Source organism: Callithrix jacchus, chromosome 13 (assembly GCF_049354715.1).
Source record: "Callithrix jacchus isolate 240 chromosome 13, calJac240_pri, whole genome shotgun sequence".
Lineage (NCBI taxonomy): Eukaryota > Metazoa > Chordata > Mammalia > Primates > Cebidae > Callithrix > Callithrix jacchus.
In genome coordinates this window covers 10,721,936-10,741,713 of record NC_133514.1, presented here as the reverse complement: position 1 = coordinate 10,741,713, position 19,778 = coordinate 10,721,936, and the positions used below count along the sequence as shown (strand labels likewise).

General features: G+C 38.9%; 1 protein-coding gene across 3 annotated transcripts in view; it reads left to right on the top strand.

Moving 5' to 3' along the window:
• MTMR9 (myotubularin related protein 9) overlaps positions 1 to 18,833 on the top strand; it is a 49,590-nt gene extending 30,757 nt beyond the window's left edge. For 2 of the 3 annotated variants that reach the window (XM_008979037.5, XM_002756771.7), the window contains 4 exons: positions 345 to 486; positions 2,156 to 2,376; positions 5,623 to 5,774; positions 8,813 to 14,219. In XM_008979037.5, the coding sequence (XP_008977285.3) occupies positions 345 to 486; positions 2,156 to 2,376; positions 5,623 to 5,774; positions 8,813 to 8,976 (679 nt within the window). In that variant the 3' untranslated portion in view covers positions 8,977 to 14,219. Of the gene's footprint in view, positions 1 to 344; positions 487 to 2,155; positions 2,377 to 5,622; positions 5,775 to 8,812; positions 14,220 to 18,340 lie in introns of those variants that run through there. The other variant, XM_017963645.4, reaches the window with a different exon arrangement.
• The last annotated feature ends 945 nt before the right edge of the window (positions 18,834 to 19,778 follow it).

The following is a 19,778-nucleotide window of genomic DNA, read 5'->3' as shown; positions in this document are numbered from 1 at the left end:
ATTAAAACACAAAGGGTAAATGCCCTCTGTGATAAGAGCTGCTTTTTGGTTTTGTAAAGGGAAAGAAAAATTCAGCTAAAAAGTTATGTGAAATTTGTTACAATTTAAAGAGGTCTTGCCATGTGAAATTTGGGGTTCATTATAGTCGTATTTTTTTCCCAAGAGAAACTCTTATCTATCATATGCCTCATTTAGATTCTAAACGCTACCAGTCAGAGCAGAATGTTGCACTCAATAAACTGAATAGACTAAAATCTTATACTCAATAAATGTTCGTTATAAACAGAGTTCATTGACTATGTCAGGCCTTTTCCATTTGTCCTCTTCCCTGACTTTCCTTTCAGGGAAGAAGCGTCAGTACTGATTCATGGGACAGAAGGAACTGATTCCACACTCCAGGTTACCTCCCTGGCCCAGATCATCTTGGAGCCAAGAAGCAGGACCATTCGTGGTTTTGAGGCCCTGATTGAGAGAGAGTGGCTGCAGGTGAGAAGAGCTGTTTGATTCTCAGAGGAACTACTAACTGATGCTGTGATCCTGGTTTGTCTGGTACTGACATAATGTGTGAAATTTTGATCAACATTTCTAAATTGTGGGTTGAATTTTCTGCAGGCCACTTAATGTATCTTCTCCTCATTTCTGGATCTCTCTTTGCCTATATTCCTTACTTGACACTTCCTTCCCTTGGCAAACTCTGGTTGGCTGTGCTTTGTCACACACAGGAGAAATACAAAGAATGAAGTGGAAGATAGTACCGTCTCCCAGAAGCTGGGTCTCGACAGATCAAAGACGTCAGCAGTCGGGGAAGGAGGAGTGGGGCTGTAGTTACGGGGAAAGCACTTTAGCCCTTTCTGCCTTTTCCCATGCTCCACTCTGCCCTCATGCCCACCCAGGTGAAGCATCTCCGCTTTTAAGATGAGCTTCTTGCCCCTATTTTCACGAAGTCTGAAACTTTAGTTTCCTTCACAGGTAAAACTGAATCATGTAATGTTGGATGACTACCTGAAATAAAGGTCTCACTCATAAGAGGGATTGATATCCTCCAAATCAGAGATTACTTATGAATACAGTTTTACTGTGTAACCTGGTAGATAATTGTATTTGAAAACAAACGCTTAGATATCTTGAAAGCAGACGTGTTTCTGGCAGAAAGAATTTCTGGCCCCTCTGGTTACAATTCACATTTATTATGTCCTCATGCTGTTACATACACCACGTCCACTCTGCCTGACAACTGACCTTACCTCTATTTAAATCAGACCATCCTAAGTTTATGCTTTGTATTTGGTGAAAGTCTGTTGAGCTATATTCCTCATGATGCGTAATAGACAAATAAATGGCTGACTTAGTTACATTGTTATTTTAGTGGATATCAAAATTCTGTGAGCCACTGTAACATTTCTAAGGCATTACCTTTGTCACATACAGTAGTAGAAGGACCCAGAGACAAAGCAGATCTGTGAAATTCCTAGCAGAGTGTGATTTGGGTTCTTAACAGGAGTCAAATGAAGCTTTACTTTGGTCAGTAGATGGCAGACTCTTGCTGTTCTTTTTGGGAGAAGAGAGTAAAGATAACTTTATCTCCAGTAGAATAGTATTCATAAAGATCTTTCAACGCAATAACTTTTCATGTGTAATTAGGGATTTACTGTCAGAGCTGATGTTATAAGGTTGATCAGAATTTCATATCTGTCTCTGCTTAGGGGAGGCTTGTGTATTACACGATCTCCAGTGTTCGACAGAAGGTGATGATTCTTGTTTGTTTGTACTGAGAGCTTATGTTCTTTGACTTTCTCCAAATTTTGCAGACCTAGAAAGATTTATTTTGTAAGTTTATTAGGACTTCAGTTCATTATTCTTCCATAGGATATTCTAAGGGCAATTGCAGTTCCTATGGTCACACTTTAGCTGCAGAGCCTCATTAAGGATTTGGAAGTGTCTTTTTTCCTTAGTTGCTGAAATTGTCTGTTTGATACCAAGAAATCATTAATCTGTACAACAGCTACCCTAATATATGATGTTCCAGGTACTAGGATTGTCACTGTGATTGTGTGTAGTGGTGTCGCTATTATGATTGTATGTGGTGTCGTCGGTAGAATGCGCTGCCATGTGAGCTCACCAGGATTTGACGGTCACACTTCCATCTTCCCCCTAGGCTGGTCACCCGTTCCAGCAGCGCTGTGCACAGTCAGCCTACTGTAACACCAAGCAGAAGTGGGAGGCTCCTGTATTTCTTCTCTTCTTGGACTGCGTGTGGCAGATCCTTCGTCAGTTTCCCTGTTCTTTTGAATTTAATGAGAATTTCCTCATCATGCTCTTTGAGCATGCTTATGCCTCACAATTTGGAACATTTCTGGGCAACAGTGAAAGTGAAAGGTAGGTACACTGCTCGCACGGGGACCTTTCCGGTTTCGCTGTTTTCGCTACTTCCTAAAGTAGACCACGATTTGGCTCTCTATTAGAATTATTTATAAGAAGGTGGAGGCTACAGTTAATTATAAGTTAAATGACCTGAAGTATATTCTTTTTTTTTTTTTTTTTTTTTGAGACGGAGTTTCGCTCTTGTGACCCAGGCTGGAGTGCAATGGCGCAATCTCGGCTCACCGCAACCTCCGCCTCCTGGGTTCAGGCAATTCTCCTGCCTCAGCCTCCTGAATAGCTGGGATTACAGGCACGCGCCACCATGCCCAGCTAATTTTTTGTATCTTTAGTAGAGACGGGGTCTCACCATGTTGACCAAGATGGTCTCGATCTCTTGACCTCATGATCTACCCGCCTCGGCCTCCCTGAAGTATATTCTTATTATGAGACAGTCTCATGCTAGGTGAGGGTATGTCCTAGACTTTCCCATTAGATTAAAATTAGTCCATACATGAATTAAATGGTGCAACCATCTTAAATGTTAATTTCTTTACATAGGATCATAGTATCTTACACAAGGAAGAAGCCTTAATTTATAATTCAGCTCTTCCCTCTAATTTTATTAAGAAAGTAAGATCCAGAGAAGTTAAGTGACTTTTCCCAGGACATACAGCCAGTTGGTCATCAAAAGTATGGCCTGGAGCAGCAGCCCCCAGCCATTTTGGCACCAGGGACCGGTTTTGTGGATGACAGCTTTTCCATGGATTGGGTTGGTATGGGACTGGTGATGGTTTGGGGATCTGTTCCAGCTCAGATCATCAGGCATTAGATTCTCATAAGGAGAATTCTCATAATTCTCTCTTTAGATTCTCATAAAAGTGCACCCTAGATTCCTCGCATGTGCAGTTCACAGTAGGGTTTGTGTTCCTGTGAGAATCTAACACGGCTGCTGATCTGACAGGAGGTGGTAATGCTCGCTCACTCGCTGCTCACCTCCTGCTGTGTGGCTGGTTCCTAACAGGCACAGACCCTTACTGGTCCATGGCCTGGGGTTTGGGGATCCCTGGCTTAGACTACAGGTCTCCCTCCTCCTGCTCTAGACTTTGTTATGCCTAGAAACTGTCCTTGGGCCCAGAGTGACAAGCTCACCTCACAGCCAGGCACCATCAAGTGTATAGGTTCATTTAGAAGATTTGCATCAGAATGATCTTATAGGGAGCTTGCCCTGTAGTCTCTGTGGGTACAATCATCAGGCTTCCTTGTCTCATGGCTGGCAGCCACTGTTTTCTAGAGTATGCGCTATTAAGCCCTGGACTGTACTCTGGCAGGGAGGGACAGGAGGAGGGATTGGCAATTTCTGTAGCCAAGGAAGTTTGGCGAATGTGGCATAATATCCGTCCCTCTTAGAGGGTCACAAACACATAGTCGTCAGAAGCTTTAAGACACCCTTCAGTGAAGCAGTGTCTATAACTTTAATTCAATATTTAAGAAATGTGTCTGACTATGGATTTCTTTTTGGTCTTAATATCTTCAGGACTAGCTTTCAAGAAAGTGATCACAAATAGATTCCCATTCTGCTTCCCAGTGGTAGGAGCTGCCAGTAATACTGATTGAGAAGGATTCTGAAGTGCTGTCAGGCTCGGCCAGAACAAGCTCAGTGGTTGGCTGGCCATGGGCAGGGGCACAGGGCCAGAGGCAGTGGGTGCAGTAATATCCTGTCCTTGCCGTCCCTGGCTCCTGGGAACATGGCATGGACATGCTACCCCAGCAGTTAAAGCCCAGTGCCACATAGGCTCTGTGATTATGTGGATGACTTTTATTGCTAGAGTAAAAGCAGTGCACTAAGTCACATGTAGCTCATAAATAATCAAGTGGTTTCAGAGACCAAACTGAGTTTATAATAAAATTTCAGCTTAAACGGATTCTTATGGGAACTGAATGTACTATCTTTTAGGTTGATGAAAGGTGACTATCTTTCAATCTTTGTTAAAATGTATTTTTTTCTAAAACATGTCAGTTGACTGTCTTTCTTTAACAGTTTATTAGTTGATAAAAAGTGTTAGAGTTTTAGAATTATTATGAAGCCTGTTCATTGTATGTGGATATAGATTAAATATGTATTTATATCGAGTCACATTGATATTTCTTCTGTGACAATCTGTATTTTATGTACATGTAATTTATTTTCCCTAAAAGCTGAGTCTCTAAAAAATTTTAAGTTTTGTTTGAGATTTGGCTCAACCTCCATTTTTAATATTAATATGGGCATAAGAAGGATCCAGTGGACTTTGGGGACTTGAGGGAAAGTGGGGAGGGGGATGAGGGATAAAAGACTACGAATTAGGATGCAGTGTACGCTGCTCGGGTGATGGGTGCAGCAAAACCTCACCGATGGCTAAAGAACTTACTCATGTAGGCAAACACCACCTGTTCCCCAATAACTTAGGGAGAAATTAAAATGAGAAAAAACTTAAAAACAATTAGAATGTGGCTGGGCGAGGTGGTGGGCAAAGTGCCTGTAATCCCAGCACTTTGTGAGGCCAAGGCGGATGGATCACGAAGTCAAGAGATTGAGACCATTCTGGCCAACGTGGTAAAACCCCATCTCTACTAAAAATATAGAAATTAGCTGGGCGTGGTGGCATGCACCTGTAAACCCAGCTACTCGGGAGGCTAAGGCAGAATCGCTTGAACCTGGGAGGCGGAGGTTGCAGTGAGCTGAGATGGCATTACTGCACTCTAGCCTGGTGACAGAACAAGACCCTGTCTCAAAACAGGGTTTCCTTACAACAAGCCCTTTCTTACAGAAACCATAAGTAGGACATAAATGTCAAAAAAATGTGTACAATTTTTGTATTTCTATTATAGGCTTCTCAGAAGCAAACAAAAGGATTAGAAAGTATTTTCATACTTTACTCTTTTAAATTAAAATACAATTCCAAATTCAACAAAGGACTTTTGTATAGTAATGTTCTCTGGGTTAAGGTTTAAGGCCAAATGTGATGTGACCAGATTCTGCTTTTATCATCCTGCCAGCTTCTTGGAAGCCTGTAAAATACTTTTTGGTTTGTTGCTGTTAAGTTCTAATGCTGATTAAGCTTTTTGACAAACCTGTTTATTTTTCAACATTTTGTTTCTCTACTGCAAGTCTTGTGTTTCTGTCTTCTTTCATACTGAGAAGAAATTGTCCTGTTAAGAGGAGCATTCATTAATGGTTGTTGTAAATTAATGACTTTAACAGCAGTGTTCTTTCTTGGTCAGATGTAAGTTGAAGCTACAGCAGAAGACAATGTCTTTGTGGTCCTGGGTCAATCAGCCCAGTAAGCTGAGTAAATACACCAATCCCCTCTTTGAAGCCAACAACCTCGTCATCTGGCCTTCAGTTGCTCCGCAGAGTCTTCTGCTGTGGGAAGGTAAACCACGCATCCTTTGCAAACTTCTTCATGGTCAGGTGTGCACCCAGCTGCCTGTGTGTTTGTGCTGTTGGTGACATATGAAGATGGTGAGCTGGACCATATGAAGATGCCTGAGTGATCTTCTGACCCGTGTGAATTGTCATTCTCAATGTGGCACGGTTCTCTCTTTCAAATCAATTATCTAGCCACACTTTATTTTTCAGTTCCCATTGAGAAATTGACAGTGTTTCTTTACATTGCTGTTTATGTTGGATATTTTTTCTAGATAAGAAAGTATATTATTCTTTGCCTAAGAGAGTTGGTAGGTAGTTGGGACATGAATAAATTGTAAGCTCCTCAGGGAGGGTTTCTATCCATTTATTAAGCAGTCATTAGCATAGGTTCTTGTATTAAATGCTATTAAAGAGTTACATGGCTGGGATTCCAGTAAGTTTCTATAAATGGACACAAAATACCAAAATGCAGTAATGCAGATATTTCATTGTTCTTATGGGACAATAATCTATACTTAATTTTTAAATCTATTCTAAAGTAGGTTTTTTATATATACTGATTTTTCCAACTACTAAAGCTTATCCCTTTAAGTATTGAAGCTTGTTAATAAAAAAAAAATAACCAAAATCTGGCCATGTGTGATGGCTCAGGCCTGTAATCCCAGCACTTTGGGAGACTGAGGTGGGTGGATCACTTGAGATCAGGAGTTGAAGACCAGCCTCGCCAACATGGCGAAACCCCAACTCTACTAAAAATATAAAAATTGGCCAGGTGTGGTGGTGCAGGCCTGTAGTTCCAGCTACTCAGGAGGCTGGGGCAGGAGAAACACTTGAATCCAGGAGGTGGAAGTTGCAGTGAGCAGAGATTATGCCACTGCACTCCAGCCTGGGCAACACAGCAAGACTTTTTCAAAACAAAATTAACCAAAATCTATCTAAACTGTATAGTTGTTCATTAAACATAGACTATAAAATACCATTTAACTTTTTAAAGTTATTTTGAAGATAGTAGGCACATATTTATTCATGTTTATATTAAATCGCATAAAGTGTACATATAAGAACGGTAACTTTTTGATAAATTAGGCTGAATTACCATTAATGCCAGTTGTTATGCCGTGTTCTAGTATGTTATGCTCTCAGAGGGAGTTCCTGTGTAGAAAACTATTTGCCCTTTGTGGAAACAGGTCTCAAGTTGCTTTGCCTTCCCAGTCTGAGACAGTTTCTGTCTCTTCTCTGGATGTCAGCTGTCACATCTAGTTCCTCTTGGCTTATCTGCCATTAGTGGCTTCCTTCCACCTCAGTTCACTTCTAATCTTATCTGTTGAGGCGTCCCCTAGTTATCGTTGTGGGGAAATGGCCTTAGATGATCTTGCGGTTCTAAGTGTGAGCTTTAGTGCTTTGATTTTGTGCAGCGACAGTGGCTGCTCAGAACTTCTCTCTGCTTGCTTTCGTGATTGTTGTCACAGTCACAGTGTAGGGCTCGTGAGCTCTTAAATGAGAGGTTACAGGTGTACTTCCTATTCAAGACTTCTGGGACAATGTACCTAAAAGCGACTGTCAGGTTTAATAACTGATGAGAGTAGCTGTTCGGGAGAAAAGCCACGTTGGCAGCTGGGTGGCCTGACGGATGATTTCACTGCTTTGTACCAAGTCTTGGGAGCTTAGAGACAGATGATGGGATGCAATCCTTGTTGTTCTGTGGAAGAATTCCTGCCACACTGGAGTTTCAGTGTGGGTTCCATGCTCCTCAGCCTAGAGCTGGGAGAAGCTCTCTATTAGGTAAAATCCTACAGTAGGCATATATATTGAATGAGACTGCTCTTCGGCCTTAAAATGTCTCTCTGCTGTTTACATTTACATCACAGATAACCATTAATATTTAGTAATTCCTGGATTGAGAATATAGGTTCATATAATAGAAAAATCAGCATGGGTGGGTCAGGCTTTAGGCTGTGGTTCTGCTCCCCCTTTCTGATAGAGCCTGACATTTGCACCTGCATAGAATGGCTCATTAGGACCCATGGCAGTTTGGTTTGTAGAAAGTGTTTTAATGAATCATAAAACCTTCGTACACTTGCCATCTGCTGACACGGTATGGCCTGGCAAGTTTTCATGCCTCCTTACTCGAGTATCTGTAAGGCCTTATTTTGGTATGATACAGTTAACATAGGGCTACGGAGTGGAAACATATTTCCTTCTAGTTCATAATAAAAGGATAATTGTTATTATTTGGGAAAGAAGCGGTTGGCTGCAGTATGGAAAGATTGCCTCTGAAGTAACCGAGAGAGAGTCTGTGAGCACATGTGCTACAGCTTAGGCTTTCAGATGACAGCCTGTGTGCTGGAGTTGTCACTTCCCTGGTGAAAATGGTTTCACACATTTAAGAGATCTTACATGTCTGAGTAAAATTCTATAATTATAAAAATAAAGGATTTGTATTGGGAAATCGGAAAGTTTATGACATTGTAAATTATCAACTTGTTTTCCTGAATATATCATAGAATGGTATTTGGATCTACTTGATAATTTCGTGGGATATTTCCAAAGAATCAATGAGCAGGTGCATACAAGTAGTGACTTTTCAGATATTGTGTTCAGTTGCATTATTTTCAGTACCTCAAGATTCCTGTATATTTTAGAGTATAATAAGACACAGATGTGAGTTGTGGAAACAAGACAAAATAATGTATTTGGGAGGCCGAGGTGGGCAGATCACAAGGTCAGGAGTTTGAGACCAGCCTGACCAATATGGTGAAACCCTGTCTCTACTATAAATGTAAAAAATTAGTCGCGTGTGGTGGTACATGTCTGTAGTCCCAGCTATTCGGAAGGCTGAGGCAGGAGAATTGCTTGAACCCAGGAGGTAGTGGTTGCAGTGAGCCGAGATTGTGCTGTTGCACTCCAGCCTGGGCGATGAGCAAGACTCCATCTCAAAAAAGAAAAAGGATGTATAATACATAAATTATATTATCCACAAATATAATTTTAATCCATTGTATATACCTTTCTTCTTCTGTTTTCCATTCCTGGATTCAATAGGTATTTTCCTACGTTGGAATAGATCCTCTAAGTATTTGGATGAAGCATATGAAGAAATGGTTAACATCATTGAATATAATAAGGAATTACAAGCAAAAGTCAATATCCTTAGAAGGCAGTTGGCAGAACTGGAAACAGAGGATGAGATGCAAGAGAGTCCCTGAAAGGTCTCCTCACACCCTTCGCAAGGACCTTCCTGGGCCTGTGTCCACCTCTCTCTCCTTGTGCCCTTCAATTCACTTTTATACGGTAGCCTTGAAGTGAAGGCTTTAGACGTGGGTCCCCTCTAATGTAACGGATTTCTCAATACTGTATGAATAATGAAACTATCATAACTCATGTTTCATGTGGCCTGTTAGGTCCTGTCACTTGGAGCAGGAAGGAGGTGCTAGTCATTTTATTTTTACGTGAAATAGATGACCTATTTAATGCCATTTGTGTTCACGCCATTTTATCCAAAGCTTTTTTTCTGTGTCCACTCCCTAAACAGCATTCTAGAGCAGTCAAGGAGACAGTTAATCTCTCTAGGGACTATTTGGTGGTTTAAAAAAAGGGTCAGACTTTTAAACACTCTGAGCATAGAAATGTTTCTCAAAATAGTAGTGACTGATAAAGCAAGAATTTTGTGTTTAACATACCATTTCCAGTGTCTTTGCCACATAAAATACCTATTTTCTTCAAAATCGTTTTGGACTAACGAAGCTGAATCTGTTCTCATTCTTGTTTGTCAAGAAAGGAAAATCTGTTGTTGAAGGTAAATTATTTCTTCAAGCGCAACAGGTGCGGCCCTCTGATATTTACATTGAGAAGAGTGAAATTTATTTTCAGGTAGACACTAAAAGTATGTGCAATACAGAAGTAAAGTAGGAATTTGTTACTGGTTGAGAATTGCTACTGTTGAATTGTTTTTATTTTAGGTTTTGACCATACATAGACAATGTGTATCAAATGCTGGTTGTAAAATTAAATCATCATCTAGAATAGAGTTAATTTGTTATAATCAAGCTACACATACGGTTTTCTTAAACCAGAGGTGATGCACTGCCCTTGTCTAAAGTTCTTACTGCACTGGTTTATGTGTGTATGTGTGTTTTACTGCGTGTGTGGTTTTAGTTTGTAAGTATTCTAAGAGTTTACTAATACTAACGTTAAAATTCTCATGTTAACCTGAGCCTTTTGCAGATTTATTTTGACTCTATTGATTTGTCCATTATGTGTTAAGCAAATACAGCTTAAGTGAAGGGGGAAGTTTATAAACATGAAGTAACTCTGTGTTTCCAACTTCAGGACAGATTGGAGTGTTTCAGTGTTACAGAAACAGTGATGGCCGTGTTCATGCTCTGCTAGTTTATGTCTGCAACTCTAAATATTTGTGGTTTGGTATTTCGCACCTACATTTCTGTTAGGTGACATTGCTCATTTTAATAAATACGACCAATTCTAGTTTTTCTTTAAAAGGATAGTCATGAGTAATCTTTAAAACCATTTCTGTACCATCTGTATATAACCATTTTGGTAAAGAACACACCACACTGAACCCTGCTTTAGAGCTGTGTGTTAAGCTAAAAACGTAATTTTTTTTAAATAGACTAGTAAAATCTGTGGCCACATTGAGAGCCTTTGAAAATGGCAAATACTTTTTTCATCACCAGTTGCCCAAGTTTTATCTTTCTTCTGCTTCCTCAGCCTCGTAGCAAAGGCTGGACAGCAGCCCATAGTCCACAGTCTCTTTGGGAGAATTTGCCTGCTGCCTTCTTTAAGCTCAGTTTATTCTTGACTTATTTCTTTGCTGTAGTTATGAACCTTGAGGCATTAAAACCCCATGGCAAGGAGCATAAGAGGTGTTCTTATATCTCTGCATTGTGTGAAGTGTCCGTCTTAGTTTTGTAAAAAAAAGAAACAGCCTCGCTTTTTTGTGTCCCTCAGAATTGCTTGCTATGTCTGTTAATACAGCTCACCCTTTTGTTTTCTCCTCTTTTTGTCTCGAGATTGTATGTGAAGGAGCCTTTTTCTTCTCAGCTAACAGGCATGTAAGGAAAACCATCTAGAGAGTTTTCTTTAGAAGTGACTCCCATTAGCTGTGTGTGTGCCTGTAGTCTCAGCCACTAGGGAGGCTGAGGCAGAAGGATCCCTTGAGCCCAGGAGGTTGAGGCCGCAGTGAGCCATGATCACATCAGTGCACTCCAGCCTCAGCAACAGAGCGAGACCCTGTCTCTAAAGAAAAAACCGGAAGTGATTCCTACTGCTTATATTGATAGGCCCATAGGACTTCCATGGGTGGAAACTTGTGAGGGAGTTTGTATTAGGCTTGGTCATGGAGCGCTTTCTGTGCCATCAAGTTAGACCCATCTTCCTGATGAACATTTGCTGTGCGAGCCAGAGTATAATCATAGCACGGAATTTGCACTTCGTCTTCTCTGTCTTACTGAGACAATAATCTATACTGTTTTGGCAAGTTTGCATTTTAGTATTAATTTATAAATAGAGGCTGTCCAAACTTCAGGTCTGTTTGCAGGTTGTAAAAATAAACTTTGGTGTCACTGCATCTTCAGAAGTGTCATTTGGTAATGCAAATACTGGAGTTTTCGCAAAGCCAAAAACTCTGTCAAAAATAAGTACATTATCAGGCCGGACGCAGTGGATCCCAGCACTTTGGGAGGCTGAGGCGGGTGGATCACGAGGTCAAGAGATTGAGACCATCCTGGTCAACATGGTGAAACCCTGTCTCTACTAAGAATACAAAAATTAGCTGGGCATGGTGGCACGCGCCTATAGTCCCAGCTACTTGGGAGGCTGAGGCAGGAGAATTGCTTGAACCCAGGAGGCGGAGGTTGCAGTGAGCCTGGGTAACAAGAGTGAAACTCCGTCTCAAAAAAAAAGTACATTATCAGTACGATTGGAAGAGGGTTTTTAGTAGTACTGTTAAGTTTGTCCTTTCTTGGATAAGAGTAAATAACATGGATACACTCACGAGAAGACACTTGTCAGACATTGCACTTGGAGAGCTGCCTTTGATAAATGTGGTATTAAACACTTTAATGAAGAGAATGGTGAGTGAGCAGGCAGATTGCCCCGGGGAGCCGGTGATAATCACACGAGAGAGAACCAGATTCCTGCACATTCAGCTTCTTCTCTATTCATGTAGAGTGAAAGCTGGTTTTTATTTGGAGACACATAATGTAGGCCCCACAAAGGATATTTTTAAAATACAAGGGATCACCACAATCCTCTATCGAACATATAAGGATCCTTAGATTCAAATAAATACTTTTTTTTTAAATCAGAAGAGCGTTGATGGCTGATTATACAGTTTTCAAAACCTGAAGCTTTTTTGGTGGCAGGACTTTTCAATAAGTATTTATTTGGCCCAAGTTTTTATTTTGATTTTATTAAATGGGAAGAAACAAGCAGAAATAGTAACATTTGGTAGGTTTAAAACAATCTATAAATGTATTTTGTTTCCAAGAAAACTTAGGATCTCCAAGCAAGATTTTAAAGTGATTTATGAGAAGACTTGGGGGGACAATAATAGACATTCATGTCAAGTCCCATGTGGGGAATTTTAAAACATTTCTTTGAACTTTGAGGCCTTTAGAGGTGGGATTGTATTGCTTTTTGTTTTAAAGGATGAAATTTCATGAGATTTTAGTCTTTGATTCAGTCAGTATTTGGTTTATGTTAAATAAAAAATCAGTATCATGGAAAAGATTTGACCATAATTTACTTTCTTCAAGTGAAAAACAGGAATAATGTTTAGTTGCACTTTGAAAAACCTGCTTAAAGGCATAACTCTTGTAGTTATCTGGTTTCAGGAATAGCTGTCCTAATAATCAGTCAGAAGTAGGTCATCAGGTTCAGTTATTGTCAGACCTTAATCTGAGAGAAAGGTTTTGGTATTTGCCTACTTCTAGACAGAATGAATGAAAACAGCACAAGGGTATTATGGACACTCTTTATCAGAAGGGTATTTCCTGGACCCAAAATGGGCAATAGTTAACAGTAGTCTATCCTCTATTCTGGAAGCTTTGAAATTTATTAGAGAATGAAGTCATTCAGTACATCTAATACAGTTTGTTTTTTTAAATTGGGCAACCCTCAGAACTGAAGAGGTTCAGAGAGCTCCCAGGTTTGTGCTATACCCCAAGACCACGTAGGTAAGCTACTGCTTATTTCACATGGGCCAGGCCTGTTCTCCTCCAGACCTGGTATTCTAAGTTATTACCAGATGGTATTTTTATGTTACCCATCATCTTAAAAAATATTGTAAGACTGATTTCTCCATTTATATGTATTCTCAGATGATGAGATATATACTATAATTTTCTTATAGTATCAGTTTTCTTTATTTTCTTGAATAAAACTACGTCTACCTTCACTTGGTCTTTATAATCCGCTGTCCACAGCATCTTCCTTTAAACCAGTAGTCCCAGAAGAGACCCTCTGAAATTCTAGGACTGGGTTTTGAAATGTCTGAACTTACTAAGTCCTTTTTAAGAAACCCGACGTCCTAGCTCTTGAACTACACTGTGGAACAGTAGTTTGCACCCAATTTAATGGAAGATGGTGGGGCTCACTGCAAACACTACACTGTCCTGCAGAGTAATTCTGATGAGACTACTGAGTTCTAGAGCCCTTCTCTTCGACTGTCTGCAGGTCTACGGAGTAACTGTATTTGTGATGTGTAACAAAACTGAGCTGTACAACACTGCCTGTGTCTGTTTGGCCAAGACATTTGCTTCACTTCTAAAATGTACATTTCTTTGGAGAGGTGAATTATTCTACCAAATACGCCCTAAATCTCATTGTTTAAAAACCGTATCGATCTAATACCATCTACACAAAAAATGTTGTACTTGCAGAACTTAGTTTATTTAAAAAAAAAAAAAAAAAAAGAATGTGTATTTCTTCAGTAGCCGGGCATTTGGACTGTACTCGTGATATATTTGAATGTGACTCTTGGATTTAAGTGCACTATTAACTCATGGCTTACACAATAAAATTGCACTGTATGGCGAATGTGTCTATAATGTATGATTTGCTAAAACTTCAAGAGTGCTGTAGGTACAGGTTTCTATATTGTGAACCTGTCTACACACACATACATATATAGTCTTAGGGAAAAAAGCTGAACTTTTGTAAGTCTGTGTAACATTTTAATATTGTTTGGAATATTCACTAAGTGATAATTTCACCTATATCCTATGACTGTAATCATTCACCTTGAGTTGGCCGGTTTGTCAACTGAATTTACTGAATCAAGAAACAGTCTTGTCGAATGTGGTACTGTTCTTAGTGTGTGATATTCATGTGTGGTGTTCCCTTGCCTCAGAGGACAGTTGCAGAGATGGCTACTGTTACATTTCTATAGACAATGGTAATAAAATTGGAATATATTTGTGCTGATAAATCTGTGGGCTTATTTTAATTTTGTTTCTGTAAATATTGGTGAAGGTTTGGATGGTGTTTCAATTAAAACTGCTATACACTTTTTACCTTCTATTGTGAAAAAATTGAGATCTGCAAAAAGGTTGCAAAATAGTACACTGATTTCCCATGTACTGTTCACCTAGATTGAATGATTGGTAACATTTTCCACATTTGCTTTCGTACCGTGTGTGTGTGTGTGTGTGTGTGTGTGTGTGTGTGTCTACACTATTGTTATTTTGCTGAAATATCTGAATTAGCTGCAGACATTGTGACTCTTCCACATACTTCACAGGTATGAATTAGGAGTATGTATTCTGTATCTTACTGAATTGGTATTCATTAACATACACAGATGAATCAATGAGGGTAAAAGGAAGGCTCTTTCTTAGAGTAGGATGCCAGCTATTAAATGTAGAAAGAAACTGGAATTAGAAAGCCACTATTTGGCAAATTATCACAGTAATCATTGACTTAGACAATGCCCATCAGTGAATGGCAAAACTAGAAGGTGGAAGTTTGTGAAGAACAGAATATAGTCTCCAGTAGCTTTCCACAAAATACTTACTAGTTACAAAGGAGAAAATACTAACTTTGTAGTGAAAGGAACTGGTAGATACCACCCTTAATCTAAGAAAAAGTTATCATTAGTAATGGGACATACCAACATCATGTGCCTTCTGAGATGATCCATCCAGAAACAGCACCACTTTTGGAGTGAAAAAGCACAACCTGAATCTAATTATGAGGAAGCATCAGACAAACCTAAAAACAAAATAAGTGATCTGCTTTCCTCCTCCTCCTTCCTCTTCCTCCTCCTCTTCCTCTGCTTCTTCCTCTTCTTCTTCTTTGTTCTTTCATCTTTCTTTTTTTTTAAGTCAGATGTCTGCTGTCCAGGCTGGCATGCAATGGCATGATCATAGCTCACTGTATCTTGGAACTCATGGGCTCAAGTGATCCTCCCTCACCAGCCTCCTGCACTTAACACTACTGAACTTTACACTTAAAATGGGTAAGATGGTAAATTTTATATTACACTTGTTTTTTTTTTACCACAATTAAAAAATACTTTAAATATTTTAAGGCATGTTGGTTAATTCCTATAATCCCAGTGCTTTGGAGACTAAGGCAGGAGGATCACTTGAGGCCAGGAGTTCCAGACCAGCCTGAACAACACAGCAAGACCCCATCTCTCCAAAATTAAAAAGAATTAGCTGGGCATGGGGTTGCATGACTGTAGTCCTCTTTGGGAGGCTGAGGCAGGAGGATTGCTTGAGCCCAGGAGTGTGTGTGTGTGTGTGTGTGTGTGTGTACACGCGCACACATTATATAATATGTATATATATGTTTTAAGGTGAATTTTAATACATCTACTTTTCAACTTTCAAGTATTTTTAATCAGGAATGTATATAGAGTGACATCAGCAAAATGGTGGAACAGGCAGATTCAACTGCTTGTTCCCACACAGAAACAAAAAAACAAGCAGAAATTGTCAAACTGTTAGAACTCTGGAAAACAGTCAGAGGTTTACGGCAACCAAGCAAATCAACAAAAAGACTACTTGAAAACTTGAGGAGGCTTTGTGGCGTTTTTTACCTGGTCTTGCCCCATCAGCTCTAGCATAGAGGCAGTCTTGAGGCAGTTCCAGCCTGTTTTCTCAGTGTGGAACTCTAGTGTCTGGTTCAGATCAAGCTTTATTCACAGATCAGACTTTACTCACAGAGTATTGCTTATGTCTGTTTTAACCTGTCTAGGGAACTTCTTGAGGAACTGACAAAATGTGCTCATCTCTGTTCCTTCTAACTCAGAACCCAAGCTGGAAATATGCATTTGGGGCATTGCTCAAAAATGCTCTAAGGAGAACTGAAAACCTGCAGACAACTGGGGCCAAACTTTACAGTCAAAATAATAGATCACCTAAAGCTTGGGAAGAAAAGCTGGGGGAGATTCTTTGGGAAATTAAGACATTCAAAATAACTAATGTGCAGGGGAGCTTAGAAGGCCACAGGGCAAAACATGTGCTCAGAAAAGTCCTGAGCAGACCATAAGCTTTTTACTTATGGTTGATTCCGAGGTTTGGTGCAAGCCTGGATAAGTGTTGAAGGAGGATCCCAGTACAAAACTGATCTATAATGACTGGAAGAAGTGTGTGTGTGTGTCTGTGTGTTTTATAAAGCTTCTGCAATTAAAGGAAATTTTTCTCAAAACTAACTGCACACGAACAATGACTTCAGTGACCACACTTGACAAAGAATACAATCTGCAAAAATAATTTAGAAAATAAACATGAACTACTATAGCCTTTGATAATAGTAATAATTAGTATTACTGAAAAGTAACTGAATGTATAGACGACTACATCTTTCAATAATTATAATAAACCCTAGGGAAGGGTGAAAGTCTAATTTCCGTTGCACATTATAATATTCAGATGTTCAATTTTTAACAAAAATATCACAAAGCATGCAAAGAAAAAGAAATGTAGCTCATTCACAGGAATAAAATTAATTGAAAGGAACTATCCTTAAGGGATTGGAGACTTCTGACTTACGAGACAAAGACTAAACAATTATCTTAAATATGCTCAAAGAGTTAAAAGACAACTAAGTGAAACCAGAGAAATGATGTTTGAACAAAATGAGAATATCAATAAAGATAAAAATTATAAAAAAGAACCAGGTAGAAATTTTGGAGCTGAAAAGTGCAACACTGAGATGAAAAATCCCTGGAAGGGTTTAGTAGAGGTGGTGGGGTTTTTTTGCTTTTTTTTTTCCCTCCGAGATAGTCTTGCTCTCTCGCCCAGTGCAGTGGTGTGATCTCAGCTCATTGCACCACACCCAGCTAATTTTTACATTTTTAGTAGAGACAAGGTTTTACCATGTTGGCCAGGCTGGTCTCAAACTCCTGACCTTGTGATCCACCCACCTCAGCCTCCCAAAGTGTTAGGATTACCGGTGTGAGCCACTGCTCCCAGCCTTCAATAGAGTTTTTGATTAGGGAGAAGAAAGAATCAGCAAATTTGAAGATAGAACTACTGAAATTATCCAGTCTGAGGAACATAAAAAATTTAAAAATGTGAATAGACTAAAAAACTTGTAGGTTACCGTTAAGTGGACCAACATATGGTATGTGAGAGTCAGTCTGAGAAAAAAGCAAAAAAATATTTTAAAAATAAGGGCTGAAAACATCCCAGATTTGATGAAATATGTAAGTCTACAAATCCAAGAAGCTTCTACTCAACTTCTAATACCATAAACTCAGAGATTCACACCAAGACACATTATATGAAAACTATCAAAAATCAAAAAGAACTTTCAAAGTAGCAAGAGAATCAACTCATCACATACAATCGTTCCTAACTGAGATTATCAACTAATTTTTAATCAGAAAACATGGAGACCAGAAGACAATAGGATGATATATTTTAAATGTTGAAAGAAAATTTTAAAACCTGTCAACTGAGAATTATGTATTCAGAAAAACTGTCCTCCAAAAAATAAGGGAGAAATTAAGACATGCCTAGATTAAAACCAAAAGCTTAGTGAGCTTGTTACTGCGAGATGTGCCTGACAAATTCTAAAGGGAGTCCCTCAGGGAGATGAAAGAACGCTAGATATTAACTTGAACCCATATGAAGAAATTAATATCTCCAGGACAGATACATTCTAGGGCAATATAAAAACCAGTATTATTGTAACTTCAGTTCATAACTTTTTATTTTCCATAGGAGTTAAAATCATAAATCAATTGTAAATCTATTGTTAGGGAGCTTGTTACCACTAGATTTGCCATACCAGACAGAAATGCTAAAGGGAGTCCTTAAAGGTGAAACGAAAGGATGGTAGACAATAACTCAAACCTGAGTGAAGAAATATATTTCTGGTGGCTGTGGTTTGAATGTCCCTTCTAAAATGCATGTTGAAATTTCATTGCCATTGTGATGGCATTAAGAAGTGGAACCTTTAAGAGATGATTAGGTCATGAAGGCTCTGCCATCATGTATGGATTAATGCCACTATCATGGGAGTGAGTGAGTTATCATGGGAGTGGGTTCCTGATAAAAAAGATTCTGAAGTTCAGCCCTGATCTCTTTTCTGTCTCAGACACTCTCTTGTCTTTCCACCTTTTGCCACGGGATGATGCAGCACAAAGGCCCTCACCAGATGCTGACCCTGTGCTCTTGGACTTCTGAGCTTCCAGAACCTTGAGCCAGATAAGTTTTGTTATAAATTATCCAGTCGGTGGTACTCTGTTATAGTAGAAGAAAAATAGACGAAGACAGTGGTAAAGTAAATACAATGGCAAATATAAACAAAAACCAAAACAAAAATAATATTATTGTAATTTTGGCTTGTAACTCTGCTTTTTATTTTCTAAGGAATTAAAAGATAAAGACATAAAAATAAATCTATGTTACTGAACACTCAATGTATAAGGATTTGGGACATCAATAACGGTGTGGGACAGCTGTATAGGCATAAGTTTTTCTATGCTGTTGAAGTTAACTGGGAATCAGTTTAGATTGTTTAAACTTTAGGTTGTCGTATGTAATGCTTATGGTAACAAGGAAAATATTTATGGAAAACAAGAAGAAATGAGAAGGGAATCAAAAGATATCACTATAAAAAATAAATAAACACAAAAGATAGTCATGGGGAAAATGAGGGGTAAGAAAGTCACAAAACATACAGAAAACAAGTAACAATAGCACAAGTAAGTCCATAACAGTGATTACATTAAGTGTAACCACTTTTCAGTCCGAGCAGCAAATGATGGAATGGAAGAAACAATGATGTCCCATGTATCCAAGGCTGATTTCACATTTAAATAGTAGTTAATGTAGTCCATAATATCAGCAGACTAAATAAAAACCACATGATCATATCAGTAAATGAAGAAAAAGCATTTCACAAAATCCAACACTTTATGCTAAAACTCTTAGCAACTAGGAATAGAGTGTAACCCTCAATTTTATAAAGAACATCTAAAAAAAATTCTAACATAATGTTGAGAAGCGTGACTGCTAATATCAGGAACAAGACAAGAACGTCCACTCTCACCACTCCTTTCAACATTTTGTGGGCAGTTCTAACTAATGCAATAAGACAGAAACAGAAAATAAAAGGTATGCAAATTGGGAAGGAAGAAACAAAACACTCTTTGTTCACAGATGAAATGATTTTCTGTGCAGAAGGTCTGAAAGGAACAACCATAATCTCCTAGAACGAATAAGCAGTTACAGCTTTCCTATCTGTCAGCAATGAACAAGTGAAATATGACATGTAAAAATGTCATTTACATTAGCAGCTCCCTGAAATTAAGTACTCAGTTATAAATCTAACAAAATATGCACAAAATCGAAATGAAGAAAGCTACAAAGCTCTGATTAAGGAAATCAGAGAAGAACTAAATAAAGAGATAGTCTATGTCCATGGATGGGAAAAATCAATACTGTCAAGATATCAGTGCTTCCCAGCTTGATCTAGATTCCACGCAATCTCAATCAAAATGTTATTTTGTGGATAGTGACAAACTGATTCT